At 39.9% G+C, this 22,170-nt stretch overlaps 1 protein-coding gene across 1 annotated transcript in view; it reads right to left on the bottom strand.

Moving 5' to 3' along the window:
* cacna1db (calcium channel, voltage-dependent, L type, alpha 1D subunit, b) overlaps positions 1-22,170 on the bottom strand; it is a 325,356-nt gene that overhangs the window by 55,238 nt on the left and 247,948 nt on the right. The window contains exons 34-38 of the mRNA XM_051921058.1: positions 21,791-21,950; positions 15,641-15,768; positions 15,325-15,421; positions 13,652-13,754; positions 396-497 (exon numbers count right to left, since the gene is read on the bottom strand). Coding sequence (XP_051777018.1) covers positions 396-497; positions 13,652-13,754; positions 15,325-15,421; positions 15,641-15,768; positions 21,791-21,950 — 590 coding nt within the window. The remainder of the gene's footprint in view (positions 1-395; positions 498-13,651; positions 13,755-15,324; positions 15,422-15,640; positions 15,769-21,790; positions 21,951-22,170) is intronic.

Raw genomic sequence — 22,170 nt, forward strand, 5'->3', positions numbered from 1 at the left:
TTCATAGACATACAAAGAGATTCTGCGCCTTGCTTTTCCTTCAACACTGCTGCTTTAAACCACATACAAACTAAGACAGAGATTATTCTAAAAGAGGAAGGCAGACACAAGTATCTACGCACACAATGTACAGAACTTTATTTTCTGCCTTAGTTGACTTCCATGTTAAACACATACTGTCACACTACTCAGACAGTAATAGCCAATGGACAAAATGCAATAAACTGTCAGCCACAATTTCAGTTTCCTCCACTTTCCTCCTATAACAGCTGACCCCAGTAAACTAGAACTGACATATTTAGCACATTGTGTCCTCTGGGGACACACATCTGCTGTCAGCAAAGAGCTCAGTTCAGCCTGCCTGGATCAAATATTTCAAATCCATTTTTACTCACCGCCGGCTGGAGGGACCACTTGGTCGAGCAACTTCATACTAGTCCTCTTCCAAATTTTCTTGATTACAGCTCGGAGCTCCTCATTGGCTTGCTCTAGATTTCCTACAGGGATTGAACACAAACTTTAACTGAATGCAATCTTTATAAAATTACTTTTTTTGTCAGTAAAATTAATTTAACAAAAATAAGGAAGAACTACTCCATAAACTTTCCAATTTGACACAATCGGCACAAAAACAAAAAACCAAGAAAATAGGAAAGAACATAAATCTTTTACACCATTTTATTAAGATAATAAACCTGTTCAGTCCTAACCAGGCACCATAGGGAGTAATGCACCCCTTACTCAGATCTACAGAATATACCATTTTATCGCATGGCCCACTAAAGCACACACCCATGGGGGCAATTACAGTTACCCATCAACATAACCTGCACACCCTTAGGGACAGACAATGACTAGAATGACATTCAAACAAATGGTGTTGGACCTTTATGGCAGAAATACTCCGCACTGTGCCACTGTGCCTCCTTTCATACACTTACCTTTGTAATGTATTGAAAAATATAATTTCTTAAGTTTAAAGATTTTCATGAAAAAACAAAACAAAAACATTCTTCTCTGTGATATCCATGTACAAATGAATGACATGAGCAGGCATGATGCTCAAGTAGTTTGGGACCTTTTGGTATAAAAACACACTATTTAGTGATTTTAATGAGGCACTATTTACAAATGTTTTAAAATGCTGTGCCTCCCTGAGGGGCTGACATTATATACCACTAGAGTACTAGTCTAAACATGCAACACAAGCCTTAATATTTACCATATTTGATGGTATCATGAGATTTTTACATATATTAATTAAGTGCACATGTAAAATGGTTTTCCCAATGGCGTAGCTAGGAGGGGGCGGTTTGCCCCGGGTGGCACATTTTTGGGGGTGGCATTATTGGCCTAAAGGCTCAGTACAATTCGTGTGTAAGCAGCAGTGTTCGGGAAAAATATCACTCATGAATGAAAAAAGTCAAATTCTCTGAATTTTATCCACAAATCCTTCAAAATAATTTTGAGACTGTCTTTCTGTGACGGCATCAGACACGGCAGTTGAAATTTATGAGGCAATAACAAAAATAAACATAAACATTACACCGATAATAATTTCTAGGAAGATAAACAACTAATTTACAATTTATAATTTCATTTCGTTATCAATCCGAATGCGTTCTTGCTCTGCGCAGAAAACATCCCCACCTATTACTTGTACACACTGATTCTGGTTTTCGCAGCGTAATTATATTAAACTAATAATTAGAACACGGCTAATCAGTGTGTCTATACTATATTCTTGTCTAGTTGATGCTTATAAATAATTATATGTAAAAAATTATTGATGTTTCTCTATATATGAAGAAATCTATGCAAAATATATCTAAATATTTCTCTACATGTCATTTTCATTTTCTATTTAAATAGATTAACATATTCAGATATGTTGGAGGGCGGCAAATTGAAGCATCGCCCCGCCCCGCGCAGCACGAACTCGAGCTACGCCACTGGGTTTTCGAAAGTATGTTTCATTGTTGTGAATCTATCATTCTTGAAATACACCTGGGTTTTCTCATCATTCCACTCCAATATGTACAATTCTATCCTCCTGAGAAATATGGATAGCCATATGAAGCTAAGTTTACTTTGAAAGCAGTTCTAGTGCTTAGGTTATTCTTCTTTTTATGTGTTTTTACTTTCTCGTATACAAAGTATAGGGAAAGTATTGTAATCGTCCAAAGATTCGATGTCGAGATTTTGATGAATCTCGATGTTTTAGACCTCCCTGACTTTCTCGTATACGAAGTATAGGAAAAGTATTGGAATCCTCCAAAAACTCCATTTTGAGATTTTGATGAATCGCAACGTTTTAGACCTTCCTGAGTCCATAAATGATATTTTTGGTATTCAAATATACCATTTTGGAAATTTTGTCTGTGTGTGTATGTGTATGTAAACACGATAACTTGAGTACACTTTCATTTAGGTCAACCCAATTTTGCATACAAGTATTAGGTACAAAACGTAGATTTCTATCCATTTTTTTGCTATTTCTGTTAACTGGAAGTGGTACTTTACCTTTAATTCATGCAGCTGCAAAGACCTGTTTATTCAACATTACTTTTATAATAACTGTTCAATATATTATTAATTTGACTAGTCATTTAGCCCGTTATAATAACGGGCGCTAGAACAGTAGTGCATAAACATTAGTAGGAACAGCCTATATTAAATGGCAAGGGACTTTGACCTCATGCTTTTTGTTGGTCGTATTTTTCTTTCTTTCAGCCTTTCTTTTGTTGATGTTTACTTGCTGAGCTGACCTTTATTCGTTGCGCCCAATTGAGGTCGCCCTTTTGAGGCTCGTCTTTTTGTGCGCACCCTTATTGAAGGATACCGTCTTGTACGTCCGCTGGCTTGTACGTCCGTAATATACCTTTAATTTTCTCTGGCGGTAATACAGGCGTGCGCGTTGGTAATATGCCTTTAATCTCCTCTGACAGTAATACTGGCTTGTATGAGGCTGTAATATGCGTCACTGTATTGTGTACCTTTAATTTCCTCTCGCAGTAATACTGGTTTGTATTTCCGTAAAACGCCTCTAACTTTCTCTGACAGTAATATCGCGCACTGCACCGAGCCCCGCGCATGCGCACTTCATCAGAAGACACCCACACACGGACACCTGGACGCACATAGGGATTTTATATATATTGATTTGATTTGCTGTTGATGGTTCTTTAATGTACATAATATAAAAATATAATCATTGTCTTGCGGTTTACTCCTCAAATATCCATCCTCATATCCATGTATATGAGAAAGTCTAGGGGAGACCAGTCCCGATTTTTTCCTCAGCATTTTCAGGAGAACTGTCACTTGATATGCATGACTACAAAAAAGTAATGTTAACGAACTGCTGAGTCTTACCGCTTTGAGTCAAAAATCACTGGTGTAAGAAGAAATGTGAATAGCATGATAGTACAGAAGCAGGTAGATGCAGTATGGAGTAATGATGACTGGAGACTGTTCTTGCCCTTGTATGAAGTATGAAGTAATGTCCACTGAGGGCAAATGTGTTTGCTGAAGAGGGAGTAGTTGCCATTAAATACTGCAAAACCACAATTTTCTGCTGTGGAGACTGGTTTCTATGCCATTATTATCTATGCCGTTCTAGAGAACTTTTTTTCAGTATTCAAAGCACAAGTGGTCAATGTCAAAAGAATCAATGGACTACTTTCATCAGAATACATTCTAGTATTGATCTTTTAAGTGAGATTCACAGACCTTGAAAATGTGGTCTGATAGATGTAGGATCTAACTGGCATTACAAAGTGTAAGATCAAACACTTGATGGTAACAACCATTACATAAGTTGTTACTTCAGTCAGTCATTTTAGCCTGGGAGATCCAAGGAAGGTGTAGGTACATTAGGATTGGATCGAAACTAAAATTTTGACTTTGGTATTGATACCTGCTTTTGGACCTCAGTACTGGTACTAAAACAGTTCCGAATCAAATAAAGGATAACTCCAAACCCCATTCCCTTACTCCAGTCTCCTAGATCATGTCAGTGCAATATGGGGGAGAGTTTTTTGAAGTCAGTGAAATAAACATTTTTCCACAAATACAATAGCGAACGTCAAAGGGTTTTAGATTAGATTAGATTATTTATTTATAAAAGCACATTTAAAACAACAGAGGTTGCGCCAATGTGCTGTACAAAAAAGCATTAAAATAAACACAATACAAACAATCATGCAAAAGCAGATTAATAAAACAACCAATTGTAACATCCACTACAATCCTATCATACACAATGAAAGACAGAAGAAAAAAAGTAGGTCTTAAGCCAACTTTTAAAAACCTCGATCAAGGATGAAGACTTGATGTGCAGAGGCAAGTCATTCCAAAGCCTAGGAGCAACAACTGAAAAAACTCTCTCTCCCCTAGACTTCAGCCGAGATCTTGGCACTACAAGGAGCAATCGTCCAGATGACCTCTGTGCTCTTGGTGGCACATAGGGATGAAGGAGGTCACAGATATATTTTGGAGCGAGACCATGCAAGGCTTTAAAAACAAACAACAAGTTTTTAAAATCAATGCGACACCTCACTGGTAGCCAGTGGAGAGAGGCTAAAATGGGGGAAATGTGATCCCTTTTTTCTCAACCCAATCAAAAATCTAGCTGCCGCGTTCTGAACACAGAGCAGATTTTAGCAGACCCACATATAACAAATTACAATAATCTAGTCGAGATGTAATAAAGGCATGAATGACTGTTTCCAAGTCCTTCTGTGATAGAAAGGATTTTAGTTTAAAAATTTGCCTCAGTTCGTAAAAACTGGACTTTACTACCATGGAGATTTGTTTTTCAAAACTTAGTAATGACTCAAAGATGATACCTCAGTTTCTGACATCATTATGAATCATTGCTGCCAAAGGTCCTAAGTGCCTGCCGATTTCAACTGCAGATGTGGTAGGACCAAAAATAATGACCTCTGTTTTAATTTTGTTTAATTGTAAGAAATTTTGTGCCATCCAATATTTAATATCCTCAAAGCGTTTCAACAGCTTTTTTACCGATGAAGTGATGTCAGAACTAACATTGAGGTACAGCTGCGTATCATCAGCATAACAATGATGCATAACATCATGTTTGTAAAAGATGGTCCTCAAGGGGAGCAGATAATGGGAAAATAGAAGGGGAGCCAGGATAGAACCTTGAGGGACACCTTGTGTGAGAGGAACTGGCTAAGAGAAATTCCCATCTATGTTAACAGACATAGATCTGCCTTTTAGGTAGGACACGAACTATTTCAGTGCACAGCCTTGAATGCCTACTTCATCCTCAAGCCATTTTAACAGAACTCCATGGTCCACTGTGTCAAATGCCGCACTGAGATCCAGCAAGACCAAGATTGCAGAAGAGCCCAAAGTTAATAGAATATCGTTTGTTACTTTCAGCAGAGCCAATTCAGTACTACGAAGTTTTTTAAAACCTGACTGAAACACATCACATACATTGTTATCCTCCAGATTTGAAATTAACTGCAAAGAAACCAATTTCTCCATAATTTTGGACAGAACTGGCATCTTAGAAATAGGCCTATAGTTTGAAAGAGTTGTAGGATCAAGTGTGGGCTTCTTCAGCAAAGGCTGAACAATTTCATGTTTAACGTTGTCTGGCATTATTCTGGATTTTAGACAGTTGTTAATAATAGCCAACACAATTGGACTAAATGCTCTAAAAGTATCTTTAAATAGGCGTGCAGGTAAGATATCTAGTGGATAATTGGAAGGTTTCATATGCAGCATTATATCAGCTAGCTGAGAAGAAGAAATAGGTTGAAAGGAAGTAAACTGGCTGTGCACTGGCCTTAGAGTGATTGGTGTCTTCCCACAGTAATCAACACTTGGAAGAGTAATGTTGGAACGAATGGCTTGAATTTTATTTATAAAATAATTAAGAAATAGCGCACAGGTCTCAGGCGTACTCTCAGGGAAGCCACTGACAGGTGGGTTTAAGAGAGTGTTTATGGTGCTAAACAGCACCCTAGGTCTCGAGGCAGCATTCGTAATTAAACACAATAAAAAATGTGATTTTGCTGATCTCACAGCCTCTTGATAGGACTTCCAGCGAGTTCTAAGAATTTCATAAGAGACCTGCAGTTTGTCCTTTTTCCACCTACGTTCAGCCAACCTGCATTCCTGTTTAGAGCGCTCGAGTGGCCTCATTTAGGCAGGGCTGAACACTGGCTTTTCCTTGGCTCTCCTTAACTTTAAGGGTGCGACCAGATCCAGAGGAGCCGTACAAGTGAGATTGAGAAGCTTAACTATATCAGTAATATTCTGACACACAGACACCAAGGGTAAATGACTGTCAGAAAAAATATCACAGAGTTTCTGTGCTTTGTCAGCATTTATACAGCGCAAAAAGTGCTGTGGTTTAGTGAAATTGATGGGCGGACACAAAAACTTAATTTCAAAAACAACCACAAAATGGTCAGAAATGCAGACATCAGAGATCTCCAGGTTATTTGCAGGAAGGCCAAGTGTTAGAACTAAGTCCAATGTATGTCCTCCCTGATGTGTGGGACTTGACACCACTTGAGTGAAATTAAAAGAATCCACAAGACTTAAAAAAAATCTTTAACCTTTTGTTTTGGTTTGTTGGACAACAAACATGAAAGTTAAAATCTCCCAGAATCAGCATTCTATCAGCGCGTGACACCATGTAAGATAAGAACTCTGAGAACTCCAGGACAAAATCCTTATTATATCCAGGCGGTCTATAAACCAGTGCACACAATACAGGATTTGTAAAATCAATTTTAAACAGCTGAGCCTCAAAACTGGAGAAATTGTCTACAGTGATCCCTCGCTATATCGCGCTTCGCCTTTCGCGGCTTCACTCCATCGCGGATTTTATATGTAAGCATATTTAAATATATATCGCGGATTTTTTGCTAGTTCGCGGATTTCTGCGGACAATGGGTCTTTTAATTTCTGGTACATGCTTCCTCAGTTGGTTTGCCCAGTTGATTTCATACAAGGGACGCTATTGGCAGATGGCTGAGAAGCTAGATTGCTTACTTTTCTCTTGCGCTGACTTTCTCTGATCCTGACGTATGGGGATTGAGCAGGGGGTCTGTTCGCACACCTAGACGATACGGATGCTTGTCTAAAAATGCTGAAAGATTATCTTCACGTTGCTATCTTTTGTGCAGCTGCTTCCTGAAACGACATGCTGCACGGTGCTTCGCATACTTAAAAGCTCGAAGGGCACGTATTGATTTTTGACTGAAAAACAAACTCTGTCTCTCTCTCTCTCTCTCTCTCTTAGTCTGCTCCTGACGGAGGGGGTGTGAGCTGCCGCCTTCAACAGCTTTGTGCCGCGGTGCTTCGCATACTTAAAAGCAAACAGCTCTATTGATTTGTTTGCTAGAGATTGTTTTCTCTATCTATGTGACATTCTGTGCTCCTGACACGCACTCCTTTGAAGAGGAAGATATGTTTGCATTCTTTTAATTGTGAGACAGAACTGTCATCTCTGTCTTGTCATGGAGCACAGTTTAAACTTCTGAAAAAGAGACAAATGTTTGTTTGCAGTGTTTGAATAACGTTCCTGTCTCTCTACAACCTCCTGTGTTTCTGCGCAAATCTGTGACCCAAGCATGACAATATTAAAATAACCATATAAACATATGGTTTCTACTTCGCGGATTTTCTTATTTCGCGGGTGGCTCTGGAACGCAACCCCCGCGATGGAGGAGGGATTACTGTACAGTCAAAATTCTACATTTAAAACGACTTTGAAAAACGTTGCAAGCCCACCCCCTCGACCAGCAATTCTAGGTGAGCTAAAAAAGGTACAATCAGGAGGAGAGAGATCATGGACAGAAATTGAGTCACCAGCACTTAACCAAGTCTCTGACATAAATAGAAAGTTCAAGTTGTGAGACGTAAAAAAGTCATTTAAAACAAAAGATTTGTTGGCTATGGACCGAACGTTCATTAAGGCCATCTTCGCGGAGGAGTTTGAAGGTGTTTCACGGTCTTTTTGATTGATCTTTATCATGCGTGAGTATTGAAGTGAGTGAAGGTTATCAATGTTAGGAGGAAAGCTGATGTCCTGTGTCGTACCATACTGTTTTAAAATTTGGTTGTTTCAGTACATTTCCAGTACCAGTATACCATGCAACCCTTTTTATTGTGTTTTTACATCTTGGCTATGCACACTTACACACCATTTCAACTACCGTATATACTCACGTATAAGTCGGGTCTTGAAACCCGAAAAATCGCATAAAATCAGACCCCGACTTATACGCCCGTTCAAAAATATGACACTTAATTTTTTTTTTTTTTTTTTTTTTTTACATCTTCTTGCCTATTCCAATCTCACATCAGTTTCTCAGACACATCGAATTTTGTTGCAGCCAGTGCAATTACAAATTTCTTTCACTACTTCAACGACGTTTAATTTAAAACCAGCTTCATATTTTCTTCTGATCGAACGTTCCATCGTAGATAAGGGATGCTCTTACGATAAAAGTGTATGAGGGTGTGAGATACAAAAAACACAAAACAGTGAAAACATTGCTTCAGAATAGTTTGGGTATTACTGTGTGGTCACGTAGGCACAATAGAAAGAGAGAGGTTAGGAGCACACGCTGATACAGCGCATTGCCACACCCACATTGGAAAAAAAAAAGGCAGTGTGTTCCGTGGTTACTCTCTCAGGCGGGCGTTAGCATATCATAATCCCTTGTACCAATAGCGTGAGTTTTCCACATTCGACTTATATGACCAACATTTTAAAATACCAGAAATTATACTGTAAAAGCAAGTCCCAACCTATCCACGGGAGAACTTATGCACAAGTATATACGGTATATGACACTTTTGTGATAAATTGCTAAACATATCGTTTTAATCAACGATCCCGTTTTATTACTGGATCATTAATGATTTTCAGCCAAACAGCATTTGTAGGCAGCTGAACTGCATCTTTCATTTGCACTGTTGTTCAAAAAACATGCAATAAAATGAGTCATCCATTAATTATCAAACCAACTTACTGTAGCTCTGGTCACCAGGGACAGAGCCTATCACAGCAGCATTGGGCTCAAGATAGGATGGGTTACTAATTAGTAGTAGAGCAGCCAGAAATTTGTTGGTGGGTGGGCATATGAAATTTCACCCAGATAAGATGGTTTATAGAACTTGACCATCAGCAGCTAAACGAGGAGGATCCTCTAATAAAACCCTGCTCAGTAATAAACATAAATACATGCACACAAATTCAAAGACCAAGCCATTAAAAATAAACATCTTTCCTTCTTGACTATTATAAAAAGAAAACTAAACGTATGGCCCTACGATGATGCAAAAAACACAACAAACAAAAAAAAATGTAACTGGCATGATAGCACCCAAACAATAGACACCAATAATAGCCTATGGTGAACAACACTGTTAAGTGAATGTTTTTCTCTTTCTTGTGCTCTCGCTCAGTTCAACCTTCTTAATCCGGTATGACCTTAACAAACAGTAGGCCTATTACTAAAGCACAAGGGAATAAAACACACACAGACGGAGTCTGAATCACAACATCTCAAATCTAAAGTCAGGTTGTATGCAAATAGTTTTGCTTGTCTGTATTTATTAAAATGTATTCCCTATTTTATGAAATACATAACATTACTTAGCACAGCATTGAGTTGCTTCTGTGATTACACATTGTGGGTACTGTGAATACTTATAGTTGCAAGAGCTGTAGAATGTCTAATAAAAGAAGGCCTTTTGTTTTCAAGGCAACTGTTGTTACATTCTAGTTTTAAGCACCACAGCGTACTCAACCTTTTAAATACGTGGTTTAGAGAAGCGATCACTTCGGCCTTATTGGAGCTCTCGCTCTCATCATGGCCACGCAAATCCAATTTAAATGCTCTTCATTGTGCCTTCTAATGCCAGTTCTGTAGCCTTCATCAAGCTGTTCAAGAATACTAAGCCTGCCAGAAATATTTAGCCTCATGCTATTGTCTAGATGACTGTGGCTGCTTTTATACCACTTGCAATTTTCAGAAAGATATTTTAGGTCTTGTACCCCAGTCGTTGTCCACAACGCTTCTGTACCAACACTTTGAAACCGCAAACATGGAAAGCAAAAAAAGGCATTACTTACACCACACGCAGTTAGCCAACTCTGTTTATGATAACAGGAGCTGAAAAAGTCTCTGCGTACGCTCGTCCGTGATCACTTACCTACTGTTGAATTCTTAAGTCAAACCTGTCCGGTCCAAGCTTCTTTATCTTCTTTTTATCTTTAAGTGAATGATTTATGAAGTGGTGTTTCATTAAAGAAATAACCTAACTTTCTTTGATTTGTGAAGTTCTTATTTAAATTGCCCATCTCTACATTTGCTCTCACTCATCTGTAGTTACATAACGTTAAAAGCGGGTGTGAACAATGAACCTGGACATAAACATGAAATAGTGCGCCGACGATTGTCCAATCACGTAGATTAAAAAAAAAAAAAACAATACTAATTCGCTGCCAATAAATGTTGGTGTGTCTGGGGCATGCAGAGCTACATCCCTGAAAAAATCTGAAAGCAACCAATTAAAGGGCATCCTCAGGTCACCTGCTTGCCAAAAAATCAAGGACTGACATAGACTCTCATTTGGCTGGCATCCTTCACTCTGGAAATACAGGCACGCCGCAGGGTTGTGTGCTCAGCCCAGCACTCTTCACATTATTTACGCACGATTGCTCTGCCATCCATACCACAAATATGGTTGTGAAGTTTGCAGATGATACGACCGTGGTGGGTCTCATTTCAGACAGTGATGAGACTCACTACAGAGAGGAGATACAACACTATGGTGCTCAGCCAACAACCTCATCTTGAACACCAGCAAGACCAAAGAGATCATTGTGGACTATAGGAGGTCCAGAAGAACAGAACATGCTCCTATATTCATAAACGAGGAGGCTGTAATGTGTGTGGACAATATCAAGTTATTGGGTATCCACATCAAATCGGATCTGACCTGGTCTCACCTGGTAAAGAAGGCCCAACAAAGACTCTTCTTCCTCAGGAAAATGAGACGTGCTGGATTCTCCTCTCGGCTGCTCACAAACTTCTACAGATCCGCTATAGAAAGCATTCTCTGTCACAGTAGGAGAGTGTGGTACGGCAGCTGCACAGCACAGGACAGGAAGGACTTGGCACGGGTGGTGAGAACAGCACAGGGTATCATGAGAAGTCCTGTCCTAGACCTGGACTCTGTATATGCTGGAAGGGTGCAGAAGAGAGCCAAATGTATAGCTGTGAATCTCACCCATCCGGGAAAAGGACTGTTTGTACCACTGCCTTCTGGAAAGTGGTACAGAAACATAAAAACACGTACCAGCAGACTGAAAGACAGCTTTTTCCCCAGAGCTGTGAAGTCTATCTGCCCCTGCTGATACCCACACATACATCTACATCTACCCCTAACCTGCCTCCCTGTAGACATGCACACGCACTTTCCCTCACAATCAAACACACACACTCATATTCCTCCCCTGCAGATCCACACACACAGATCACTGGTCTCTGCAGGCGTACTACCTCAGGAAAAGTCTGGACTTGATGATGTTTTGTTGCTGCTGTATTTTATACATATTATGTTTATTTTATTATTTATAGTGTATTGTGTATTTTCTACCTTGAAGCCGAGTCCTACCAACAAAAATTTCGTTATATGTGTGCATAATGACAATAAAGAATTCTATCTATCTAGGTATTCACACAGTTTTTATTTCATGATTATTTCACATAATTTAAGTAGAGTTTCAAAATATTTGGGGGTGGTGCAGAGCCCCCAGTGCCCTGCATTACAAACCACCACTGCTTATATCCTAATTCATTTTATATTCATATCAATCATTTGACAAAATCACCACAGTCTGCATACCAGTAAACTAGATGCTTCAGTCCCACAATTTCTCGGATTTCCGGTGACAAAGTGCCCTTTTCGCCTAATTGTATGGCTTCTCAACGAGTGTGTGTATTGTTGATATATTATACATATACATTATGCATTTGTGTTATGTTTCAGCATTCTGAGGAAATATGCCTGAATATTGAGATGAATATGAGATTATATATACGGCCATAGGGGTGGCATGGTGGCGCTGCTGCCTCGTAGTTAGGAGACCTGGGTTCGCTTCCCGGGTCCTCCCTGTGTAGAGTTTGCATGGTCTCCCCATGTCTGTATGGGTTTCCTCTGGTTTCCTCCCACAGTCCAAAGACATGCAGGTTAGGTGCATTGGCGATCCGAAATTGACCCTTGTGTGTGTGTGTGTCTGAGTGTGTGTGTGTGTATGTGTGTGCCCTGCGGTGGGCTGGAGCCCTGCCCAGGGTTTGTTTCCTGCCTTGCGCCCTGTGTTGGCTGGGATTGGCTCCAGCAGACCCCTGTGACCCTGTAGTTAGGATATTGCGGGTTGGATGATGGATGGATATACGGCCATGTTTGTACAGGTTAAAGTGTTGATCCACATAATAATCTGCACAACAAACTTCAAACAGTAAATTGGAGAGCAGTGGAAAAGAAACTGATTCAGCTAATAATGTCAGATGCTGCTTTGTATATCAGTATTTCAGTTAGAGGACTGCATTTCATTTATTTCAGTCAAACCTTCATAAGGTTCGACTCTACAGACAAAGATGGGAGCAAGGTTTCCGGATCCCTAACTTTTTAATTTGAATCAACATCCTTTCTAGGGTTTACGGATATTTTGCCTCTCACATTTCGCTCCCACTACATTTTGCCTCCATGATATTTCTCCCCCACTCCAGTAACTTCTAATACCCACACCCAGACGTTTTGAGTGTTGGAAGTTTCTAGAAAAAATAAAGTGAATAATCGTTCTCAGCGTTCAAACCTGACTTTCCTAATTTAAACATTTTTGTAGCAAACACGGCCACGCACCACCGATAATCAGGCGGTGAAAACCGTAAACCCACGTCTTGAAACGGCCGTAGTGCTGGCAAAAAAAACGTGCAAAATCCAGTACAATCGTACAATACTATATCAAATAACACAGATTAAATTTTAAGTACGATACTCACCTTTTATGGAGGCAATCACGCATACTATTTTCAGTGGAACACATTGATCTGTGAGTCGTATAAGAACACTACCTGAATGAACATTTTTTATTTTCAATGTTGGGTAAGGTTTATTAAATTTTTAATTGCAATTATAGATATGTACATAAATACCGGGGCAAAATATAGTGGTGGCGAAATGTGGGGGGCAACTTATCCGGACGCCCCTTTGGTTTCTAGATGTTGTTATGACCCTATCAAATGTCAAATATATAATATTTTATTAAGAAGCTCATTTTGCTTCAAGTCCAGTAACTAACTGTAATACTATAGTAAGACTAGGACTTTAACCAAAAACCTTGTTTTCTATTCACTTTTAATTTTGTACTTTCTTGGCAAACACTCCAACACACCGAACTTATACTGATGGTTTATCATTCTCTTTGAGAAAAGTAATTGGCTAAATAAATGTATAAAGCTCCATTAAATTGTGTGGTGACGAGCAGCACATAATGAGGTGCAAGGAAACACTGAACCACCTCAAACTACCTCAGGACTCCCATGCTAAAAAGAAGTGTGACAGACATGTCATTGTAACTTACCTTCAGTTTTGATCTTCAGTGCGGTACGAACGAGGGCGAACAGTGTTGCGTTGAACATCACAGTGCCATCACTATTCAGAGGCATGTTCATGGCTACGAGTCTCTGTAATAGGACAGAAAATGCACACCCGAGTAATTAGAAGTATTTACTGCAGCACATTTCTGTATTTTCACTCTGGCCTACAATATCCTGACCCTTTGACAAGTACAGGGATCACAACACAATTTCTGAGTATTGCTACACTATATTGTAATATATATATCTGTTAGACAGAATGTTGCACTGTTAGTCTTTTAACCTGAAACCCCTACATTTTTTTTCCACCAGCTTAACTGGAGTATTTTTCATTTTTCTGCCCACACTGGCCAACCAACCTCTTCATCAGATTGTCATTTAGAGACTTAATAAACTCAATTCTATATTTAAGGACTCGATTTCTATTAATTGCATATCTATCTTATGTAAGAGTGAATTGTGTATTTTTGTATTTCATTATTATTTTTATCAAATTGCATTTGTTTATCTTTGCATGTAACTACTTCTTTAACAACTTGTTTGTATGAAAGCGTGCTATAGAAATACATGTTGTTAACGTTAATACCACAATTATTCATTCCATGTCTGGTCTCACACATAAATGCTGTCACCTGCCTCGGCCCCATGTTTGCAGTAGAGTGCTAGAAAATGATGAGAAGGACGTGTCAATTTCGTATTGTGCAACAAATGAATTTCTTGTGATGAAGAAAACTTTTGCTGATAAAGTGCAGATACATCTTTTGCATTGATGCTGGCAGTGTCAAATACATAATGCACTTGCCCGGGATTTGTTCCTGCCTTGCGCCCTGTGTTGGCTGGGATTGGCTCCAGAAGACCCCCGTGACCCTGTGTTAGGATACAGCGGGTTGGAAAATGACTGACTGACTGACATTAAAGATGGGAAATACAGATCTCGCTGATTAGTCCCATAGTGCCAAAGTACTGACTTCTGCTAGTAACAGCAATAAGGAAGAACTCTATGAGCTCATTAGAGAGAATTGGCATGTAACAACCAGAGATATAGTGCCAGCCAAAAACCAAGTGATCTTCATACTTCTAGAAAGGCAAAAAAAATGCTCAAGTTGCAAAAATTATTGTGTAGACAAGTGAACAAAAGGTACATATATTGAGTCATTTTTTATTCATATCATTAGTAAATCTCAGAATTAGTATATGCTTATAACTTTTGGTACAGACTTTATATTTACATAATCTCAGAAAGCACATTGTATACTGTGCAATATCCCCACAAACCTTTTTGCTGAACCTCCTTTCAAATGTCTCCATATAAAAACCATTAACTATGTGAACTGCAAACGACCCTCAAGTCCTTAAATACAGTGGAACGTCTCTCAATGATTTCCACAAAACCTACAGGACCAGAAGTGTGCAAAGAGTCCCCAGTCTAGTGTAGAGGAGGCACTTTCCCACAAGTCAGATCAGAAGCTTCCTTGAACATTTCATTCTGATTAAAGCCTATATTCGCCAATACACATTTTTTTTAAGATTTAACAATTTGATCTAAATAGTGATGTGTGGAGCTACCATGGGCCAAAGCTATATATAATACATTATAATCTTCATGCTTTATTTTTGCTCTACAGTCTATTCAACACCATTCTAGGCCGACTCTCACCTTGCAGGCAACTCTGTGTGGACACAACTTGCCAAACCCCAGTGGTGGTTGAATGCGTCTGAGTAGCGTCACCACATCCAGATGTTTTATTCTGCCCCTGCGAAAAATGAAAATAAATCAGGGCTGGTCATAATTTACTTCAGTGAGAATGGGGACAACATTAAACTCCCAAATAATCAATTATATAAACTTGCATGTGATAACCAGCATTCATTCCAAAAGTGCCCCTAATGATGCATCACATAACTCTGTGTCTCACTCAGAACCACACCAAACATGTACATCTAACTTTCTTATTATCCATCTGCCTACTTACTTTGCCTCAGGATCGTACTCAGACCATATTCTTTTAAACTCATCCAGATGATGTGGGCCAAGAATGGACCAATCCCGTGTCAGGTAGTCAAAATTGTCCATGATAACAGCAACAAACAAGTTGATGATCTGAAAGAAGATTGCAGCATGTTATGTGAAGAAGGGCATTCCCTTATCTGTGTGCATGAAGAATAAAGAGCCATCTGCCTCCCACATTACGCTGTAGCTATGAGTTTCCTGTTCTCCTTGTATGCTAATTTTTGATGATTGGATTTCCTAGCTTTTGACCTTTGCCAAAGCTATAAAGTAATGTTCTGGTTTTGAATCTCTTTGCTTTAGGTTCAGCATTATTTTGGTATCCTTTTTGTGTTATTTCAAATAAATGTGTAAATGCGGTATAATGAAACATTGTTTTGTTTGCATTTGAACTAGAGGTTTTACAGTATTCCTCTCCTCTTTTTTTGTGAACCATTTATTACCAGGATACTGCAGTATAGGTCTATGAGTACATAATAAATAATGAGTTCTATCAAAACTTGTAAAAAGTGTAAAGAAATGCATCAGAAAACAATAGTTCTATTATCAGTTGAAAATGTTAGTTAGTATTTTGACCAGAAACTCGACTAAAAGTCTCCATTTGAATGAGAGTCCTTGAAATATGGCACCTTGCAAAGCGCAGGCTTAGAACATGTGCCACAAATATAACATACTTCTTAGCACTGTCCACACTTGTTGCACACAGCACATTTGGCAGTTGGTGACTGTTTGTGCTCAGTGGGTGGCAGAATGTCCATGTATTGCTGTCCTGACAGTCGTGACAAGTCGGACACCTTATGATGAAGAAACGTCTCCAGGGCAGCAATCCGCATCAGCACCAGAGCCTAGAGTCTCCACGTCTTTCAATTGATTGTCACTATTTCAATCACTGTCATTATCATCAAAATATTCATCTTACAACAAATCTAACTGCTTTACAATCAATGACATAACTATGAACTGTCTATTCATTGCACTATTTTCCACAAGCTGTTGCAACCAAAAAAAAATCAATGGGTGCCCACTGGATGGCAGTACTATAGCAGGTAACTAAGACTCTGCAGCAAAGCTTGCCAGCAAGCTGGCTGCCTCTATAGCAGCTATATCCTGGCATACAAGTTCTCTTAAATATTGTGTTCTCACAGGCTCAATGAGATACGACTTAACTCATACCTATCATTCAAAGCGTTAAAAGATTTTGCTCCATTTTAGGCCTCTGCAGGTTGTAAGCCTGCCTTTTGATTTTGAGATAGGTTACGAGCAGTGAGGCCTACTTAGTTCACAGCACATGATGTTGTTAGTGTGATAATATAAAGGTCTGTGACGATGCGGGTTCGTGTATGCTCCCATCTTCTGTCCGGGAGCCCTTGAACCCGTCATCGTCACATTTGGTGGCATTGGTGGGATGAGCTAGCAGTGGGGACAGAAGAGGAGACTGAGCAGCAAGCAGGATTGGTGCCAGATTTTAAACAACCCATGGACCCAAGCCGGAGGAGGACATTTTAATGGACGGAGCTTTTTATGGACATTTATTTATCGATTGTTTTATTTGTCTTTTAGAAGTTTTTATTCTTTTAATGTCCTGTTTTTATGAAGGGGGCTTGGGTTGGTTTTATTGTGGGCTTTGTTTTAGTGCTTTTATTTAGTTTAGTGCAGTGTAGTGGTAGTGTGGCCGAGCTGTGGACCTGGGCCCCAGTTGCACAGGGTTGGCAGTTGCGTGGAGCCTTCCCATGCAACTGGAGGCTTATGGGGGGTGGAATGTGGTGTTGCCGGTCCACAGCTCCCATTCTAAGGCCAGTTTTAAAATAAATAATCACCACACTCGCAGCTTGGTGAGGGGGTGTGGTGGTTGTGAAGCAGTTCTCAGGGCGATTCGCGATGTGGGCATTTCTCACCTAAGTGCACAGGTGAGAGACCGTCCGCATCCGTGATTGTTCCTGGGGCTGCTGATTTGCCACAGCTGCCATGCCCTCTTAATAAATAGAAGCACGAGGCGGCTAGAAGGAAAAAAGAAAAAGGAGAGAAACGAACGGAGGTTGCAGGAGAAAGCAGGAAGTAGTGGAGAGAGAGAAAGCCGGTGCGGGAGAGTGAACAAGCGAGTGCAGGCTCGCATGCACATGAACAGGGAGCCTGGGTGCTGGGCCGACACCCGGGGAATAGTAGTAGTGGTCACTCCCGCTGAGTGATCATAGAGCGGGAATGACCGGAAGGTGGATGACTCTCCGCAGAAGGCAGCGGGAGTCGGGACTTGGGACGTGGATTTCTGCAGCGTGAGAGCCCTGGTCATCACTGGAATCCCAAGTCACTGTTTGGTGGGGCCTACTGGAGCCAGGGATCGGCAAGGTGAACCTAACAGTAGGACAGTGGCGAGAAGGCCAGCTGCAGGTAGGGTGACTCCCCTATTGAGAAGCCCAAACAGGAAGCAGGGGAGCCACCAGAGGAAAGGAGAACACCGGACTTGCATTTTTGTCATCAGACATCTATTAAGAATTTCCCAAATTTTTATCTCAGAGGTGAATTAGTTTCTACATTCAAAATGGAGTTTGTATGTTAATAAATTAAAAAAAAAATACTTTGTCTACCAATAGCAGATGGAGTCACTATGTATTCATTGAACTATCTGAACTATCCCAAATAACATTGGCATCCTAATTGCAAGATGTGACAGAGGGTAGAGGACTGTTACAAACGAAGAGCTAACCAATTCAAGAACACCTATGTGGTGTGAAAGAGAAAAAACAATGTTTTCTTAACAGAGAAAGAAGAAAGCACGTTAGGTCAAATCATTTGTCTTTTAAGTAAATTTTGAAACAAGTTTGAAACAATAGTTGAAAGTTATCAAAATAAACCAACAAAACGGTATATATTTTGGCAGTTTAGGCACTTGACATTACAACTAATGAGATTTAACAAACAGTCACAGCTATCTAGTATTTTGCCTCTGCTGCTCATGTTTTTAATAATATAAATATTTTTTATCACTCTTAGCTTTGACTTTCCGTCACAAGTCACATTTTTTCCTGCTTAGTGCTGCTGTTTAAATAATTTAAAATGCAGAATCAAGTTGCTAAGAAACTCTTAATTTAATTAGCTGAATTAGATAAACAACATAATAATTCTACCCACCTTCTGCACTCATCCCAACCCATTCCTCACCTTATTGCTATCCCGCCTCAGAAAACAAAGCAATTCAGCATCCCTGCTCTCTAACAAGTCCCACTGAGCAGCACAAAACTCTCTTCAATCTCAAGTTGTATTTGATAAAATGCAAGTAAAGCAGCTCTTCAGATGTTTCCATCATTCTATGTCTATTTCCACATTATCTGTTGAGTCAGAAACTTTATTCATAGAGATACTATTTGTTATATTAAAAGAGAAAAGGCACAAAAGAAGAAGAAAAACAAATCTTAAAATGTGAAAGAACATAAGAGGAACTAGCAATAGTGTTGTTAGTAATGTTGTTAGTAATCTATATTACTAAAGGAAGGTTGTATATATGCACGGATGCCAGACGCATCGAAGGCGCACGCGCACTGCGCCTCAGCGCCCCAGAGTCAAACCCACCGGCTTCCCAGAGTCAGTAGGTGGCGCCCAAACAACACAACACAACCTGTAAACTAAACTTCAGGTCGCAATACAACCTCCGCCCGAACGCGAACGCGCACACCACCGCATATACAAACTTCATTTAATAATGTTTCTATATATGCAAGGATTGCAGAGGCCAGAAGCACCGACAGCGCACGCGCACTGCGCCTCAGTGCCCCAGAGTCAAACCCAGCGGCTTTCCAAAGTCAGTAGCTGGCGCCCAAACAAAACAACACAACCTGTAAACTAAACTTCACGTCACAATACAACCACCGCTCAAACGCGAACACCACCACATATACAACCTTCATTTAGTGATGTTTGTATATATGCAAGGAAGAAGCACCAAAAGCGCAACCGCACTGCGCCTCAGCTCCCCTGAGTCAAACCCAGCGGCTTCCCAGAGTCAGTAGGTGGCGCCCAAACAACACAACACGACCTGTAAACTAAACTTGAGGCAAAGCGTGCACACCAGGTTGTATATATGCACAGATGCCAGAGGCCACAAGCAAGCCGTACACAGTACAACCACCGCCCCCTTCGTTTAGTAATGTAGATCTCCAAGCCCAGATCCGCCGCCATGGTCACTTCACCACGCAAATCCGCTGCCGTCAGCAAACGATTTCTAGCTAACGACACACCCATAGAAAAACAAAAATGAGACCGCATGGATAAAAACAATGAACAAAGCCGCCTACAACGTGCTTCTGAAACACCAGAACCAAAGGAGTTACGGCTCCAAAAAGAAACCGCTTTAGTACAAATATATTTATTTAATTGGATGAAAACTTTCCCACTCTCCATGATTTTTCATCCCTCCAAAGATCGGAGGGAACAGAAAGTAACTGCCATTCTTGGATTTGCAATTCTTTAGAGAATCGGGGGTTTACTGGTAATTAATAATAGTTAATAACTACACCAGACCAATGTACAGTTTCTATTAATTCACTTATCACTTGCATTCAGGGAGGGTCGACATAGAAACTTTGGTTGATTTTGGAGCACATATATTAAAAGAGAGTAGGAGACAAACCTTTGAGGCAATGGATGTTCTACTGAAAAAACTGTCTCTGCTCTCTAGGTTTACCTTACTTTACGCGGATGGTGTTCTTTTGGGAGTTCTCATCTTACTCCTACACTATTTTACTGCACCCTTCATACACTACACAGCTCAACCTATAGCAAGGTAAAGTATTCTGACATGGTGGCAATGACACAGGTGTTCCACCATGCACAGTTGGTCTTACTAGCTCAATGGCATTTATAAAAAGACTAGTAACGGCACACTGAATACACTTGACTTGAGCATTCACAGTTTTCATCTTCTTTCTCTGTATGTTTAGCGTTCGTTTGCTCAGAGGTTGATGCGCTTGCTGCTTCCTGAGCAACTCTTCTTTTCTCCACCATAGCAGCCTGCTTCTTCTCTTCTTTTGTCCGCATTGTTTCATGTTAAAACTGATTAAGTCAGTGTTTGTGTTGCAATTACTTAGTACGTTTTTCTTAATTTTTCACTAAGGTGGCACTAAAGTCTTCAATCTGCTTCAAGAATGATTTAAGATATGAAGAAGTAGGGGAAGTGATGGCGAAGGTGGTAGGGATGAGAATAGCGCCTGTACGCATGCGCTGCACAGCCGCCCTGCTGGCCGCTGCCGAGAGATTATTCTACAATTAAATAAAACGAGGAATAACCTCGAAAGGTCAATCATCACCCCGGAAGCAGATAGTAGACGTCACGTAGTATCTGTGTACCAAATTTCAGGTCACTCGGTCAAACGGTTTGTGAGCTACAGGTTTTTTAAACTCCTGGACAGACAAACGGACAGCCACGGTAGCATATTATATAAGAAGGTATGTTTGGGAAGGCAAGTGGGTTATAGAAATATTTGTTTGTGTGTGCAAATTATTTTTAACATTAGAGATAAGCATCTTAATAGGTCTAGAACAAATAAGCGTCTGGAACAAATAAATCGTAATTTGTTTTTCCTTTAGGGAAACTTGTACTAGTTATAAACTTATTTCTTTCCCTGCTTTATTTTCCCTACATTGGATTTGCCCTTTTTATTTTTTTCTGTGCAGTTTTTTCTTTTCCTTATTATATCATATTGAAAGTGTTGGTGGGCTGACATCACACACCACTGGCCTATACTATAAACAACATGGTGGCACCCATAAAAAATATTGTAAGGAAAAATATAAAACAGAAAGAGCAAATAATTCAGAAATCAATCAATTGACAACAGTATGTTAGGTAATGGCAAATTTCCTCAATAGCATTAGATTTTTTTCTTTACATAGAAAGCAATAGATGGATAGAATATTTCTGAGAAATTAAGTGAATAGGATTGGTGAGTTTTATTTAGTTAAAAGGTCAGTTCTTGTCAAAATTGATGTTTTTTCTAATAAATAGTCACAAAACAGTAGAACGGACAAAGAGAAAAGAGAAAATAGCAAATCCAGCCAGACCTACAATAATTAAACAAAATGACTCCGTCACATGGAATTCTGACAAATATTGAAGTGTGCTTACCAGAAATGCACAAAGCATGTAGAAGGTGATGAAATATACAATGGCAAAGTTACTTCCACATGTGTACTCTTCTCCTGGACTGTAGTCAGATTCGGGGTCACAGCGTTTCCCTGGAAGGCAGGCCAGCATGATCTCCTGCCACGCCTCGCCTGTGGCACACCTGAAAGGCAGTGGAAATCATGAAAGCAGCAAGCCAGGCCTACTAAGAGAATCCGGTGCCTGAGGAGACATCACACGCTAGGAGGAGTGAAAAACCCTACAGTGTGAGGAATCTTTTACTTTTGACAGATTATGTCAGCGTCAACATCAATAACATTAAAGAAATCTACAGTAGATTTCACAGCAAATCTCTATCAGGCTTGGAGGTAGCAGGATATGCA

The sequence above is a fragment of the Erpetoichthys calabaricus genome, chromosome 18 (assembly GCF_900747795.2).
Source record: "Erpetoichthys calabaricus chromosome 18, fErpCal1.3, whole genome shotgun sequence".
NCBI lineage: Eukaryota > Metazoa > Chordata > Cladistia > Polypteriformes > Polypteridae > Erpetoichthys > Erpetoichthys calabaricus.